Source organism: Crocuta crocuta, unplaced genomic scaffold (genome assembly GCF_008692635.1).
Source record: "Crocuta crocuta isolate KB4526 unplaced genomic scaffold, BGI_CrCroc_1.0 scaffold971, whole genome shotgun sequence".
Lineage (NCBI taxonomy): Eukaryota > Metazoa > Chordata > Mammalia > Carnivora > Hyaenidae > Crocuta > Crocuta crocuta.
The window spans coordinates 25408-27889 of record NW_027527401.1 but is presented as its reverse complement, the minus strand read 5'-3'; the positions used below and the strand labels follow the sequence as shown (position 1 = coordinate 27889).

Sequence of the window (2482 nt, the reverse complement as noted above, 5' to 3'; positions counted from 1 at the left end):
GGTGGCTGCCGCTGCCCCCCGCCCCTCGGGCTGAAGAAGCCCTTCCCCCACGGGCGGGACCCCCTCCCAGAGGCCCGGAAACCGCGCGGAGTCCATGCCCCTCCTCGCTTAGAAGAGGTGAGGTTTGTTTTCCTGTTGTGGAAAACTTGGGACCCCTAGAAACGCTGTCAGAAGGACATAACCTCGCCGTGGGTCATCTCCCAGCCAGCCCGCCCTTAGGGGTGTGCCCTGACACCACCATGACCTTGGAACAAGCTCCTCCCCTCCAGGGGGCCGCTGTCTGGAGGGGTTGGGAAGCTTGTCACCTCGGCTTTGGGTGGTCCCAGCCAGGCCAGGCCCANAGCAGCCCTGGCCAGAGCCGCCCACACCTCCCTGTCCTCTTCAGGCTGTCCTGGGGCAAGAGGGTCCCTGCCAGGGAATGCCCTTGGCCGGGGCCTGGCCGTCCTCCCTGCCCCTCTGGGGAGAAGCCTGGGAGCCGGAAACATTCTGGTTTTGTGTCTGTGGAGACCCCTCCCTGCCCACCTGGAGCCTCAGAGTGCATCCCGGTGTCCGCCCAGCCCTGGGCGACATGGGAGCTGAGGGGTCTGAGGGTGCACCCACAGGCCTGGGAAGTGGGGTGTGCAATGCTCCCCGCCCCATCCTGGGGGAGGGGCCTCGGCCAGGTTGCTGCAGAGGCCCAGAGCTTGACCGAGGATGGGATGGGCTGGTTCCCAGTGGTTTGAGCCAGGCCCGCCCACCTGCTATTTGGGGCCACATTCAGAGCCTCAGTTTCCCTGCCCCTGACACACCCTTCTGGGCTAGAGGTAAGGGTTGGTGCCATGGTGCATGCGGGGTGCTGGCGCGTGGGTGACGTGGCTGTTACCCCTGAGTGATTCACCCTACTCCCCAAGTGGCTCGGCCACGGAACCCAGGCCAGGTGGGGTCGGGGAGCTGCATGGGGCCTGCCAAGAATGAACCAGTCCTGCCCCGGGGGCTCACTCGCCGGTGGGAGACCGGACCCTTGGAGGGCAGGCACTGCTCTTAGAGGAAGGACCCATCTAACCCACCTAGGACCCCGAGTGTGGGGCCCGCGTGCTGGGAGAGCTTGAGGGAGGGCGGTGGTGGTGCCTGTGCGGGCCTGGCTCCTGGGCCTGCAGTCACCCCGGGAGCCTGTCCCCAGCGCCGCTCCGCAGGCCCTCCCAGGCCTCAGCTCGGACGCCCGCTGCCAGCCTTCAGGGCCCTCTTGGAGCTGGAGCCACCAAGGCCCTGCCGGTGCCACCTCACAGCAGTGTCTTCTGACCTTGTCCTGCCAAAGCGACGCCCCCTCCAGCCCCCCCCCCGTTTCACTGCTTTCCTGTTTTTCATTTTGAACAAACGTGCCGGAAGCAGATGTGGTGGCGGGACAAGGGGGGCTGAGGCCCAAACCACCCTGGTCCTCGGGGCTCCCCGGTGGCCCCTGGAGCTCCCCGGGCCCCTCCTGCCGCAGCCCCTCCCAGGGCGGGTGCCAGGGAAGCAGGACGTGAGGCCCCCACCCTGTCCTCACCGAGAGCCAGCCCCAGCCTTCAGCGAAGCGGGACCCAGGGCTACAGGACTGGAGCCGCCGCCNGGGGGGGGGGGGGGGGGGGGGGTTGTGGTTCCTCCTTTGAGGCCTAGTGGCCTGAGGCTCCGGGCCGGCCTGCTCTCCTGGCCCCTGGGTCCCAGCCGTCTCCTCTGGGGTTCAGCCCGCAGGACTGAGACATTGGTAACCCCATCCCCTCAGTCGACTGCCCCGCGACAGCAGTGCAGGAGGCCTGTGATTTGCCGGGGCAGGGGGTGGGGAAGGGGGGGTGCCCCTGGACCCCGGGGGGTTTGGGAGCTGGGTGGGAGACCGAACCCGCAGCCCACCTGCTTGTGCAAGGGTCTGGGGCCCTCGCCCCCTGCCATTCTTCACGTCAGCTGAATCTGGCCGAGGGGCTGAACCCCGACACAGGCTGTTCCCAGCGCACCCCGATGTCTGGGACGGGGTTCTGGCGGTGGGGCCAGGGGCTGTTTACCTTTCATTCTCTGTTGTGGGAAAATACACAGAATGTAAAATTTAGCACCTTAAGCATTTCTGAGGGATCCGTCACAGCCGTCCCGTCCGTCCGTCCCCAAACCTTGTCCATCTTCCCAGACTGGACTCTGTCCCGTTACACACGGACCCTCCCCTCCCCCCACACCTGTGGGTCCGACTCCTCCAGGGCCTCCTGGGAGTGGATCCTACACGGTTTGTGCTTCTTAACGGGCTCCTCTGAGGACAGTGACCGCAAGGTTCGTCCGTGTTGTAGCCTGTGTCGGGACTCCCTGCCTTTTAGAGTGGATGATGTTCCGTGGTGTGGACGGACCCTGTTGTTTCCCCGCTCACCGACCCTCGGCTTGTGTGTCTCTTTGGCCCTGGGGACAATGCTGGCGTTGCCCTGGGTGTGCGAGGTCGCGTCCCTCTGGGCGCCCCGGTGAGGCTGCAGAGGCCCCGCCCCGGCTCAGC

General features: G+C 66.5%; 1 protein-coding gene across 1 annotated transcript in view; it reads left to right on the top strand.

The window, feature by feature from the left end:
• DIPK1B (divergent protein kinase domain 1B) overlaps positions 1–2482 on the top strand; it is a 20589-nt gene that overhangs the window by 12841 nt on the left and 5266 nt on the right. Inside the window, exon 12 of the mRNA XM_077753113.1 lies at positions 37–117. Coding sequence (XP_077609239.1) covers positions 37–117 — 81 coding nt within the window. The remainder of the gene's footprint in view (positions 1–36; positions 118–2482) is intronic.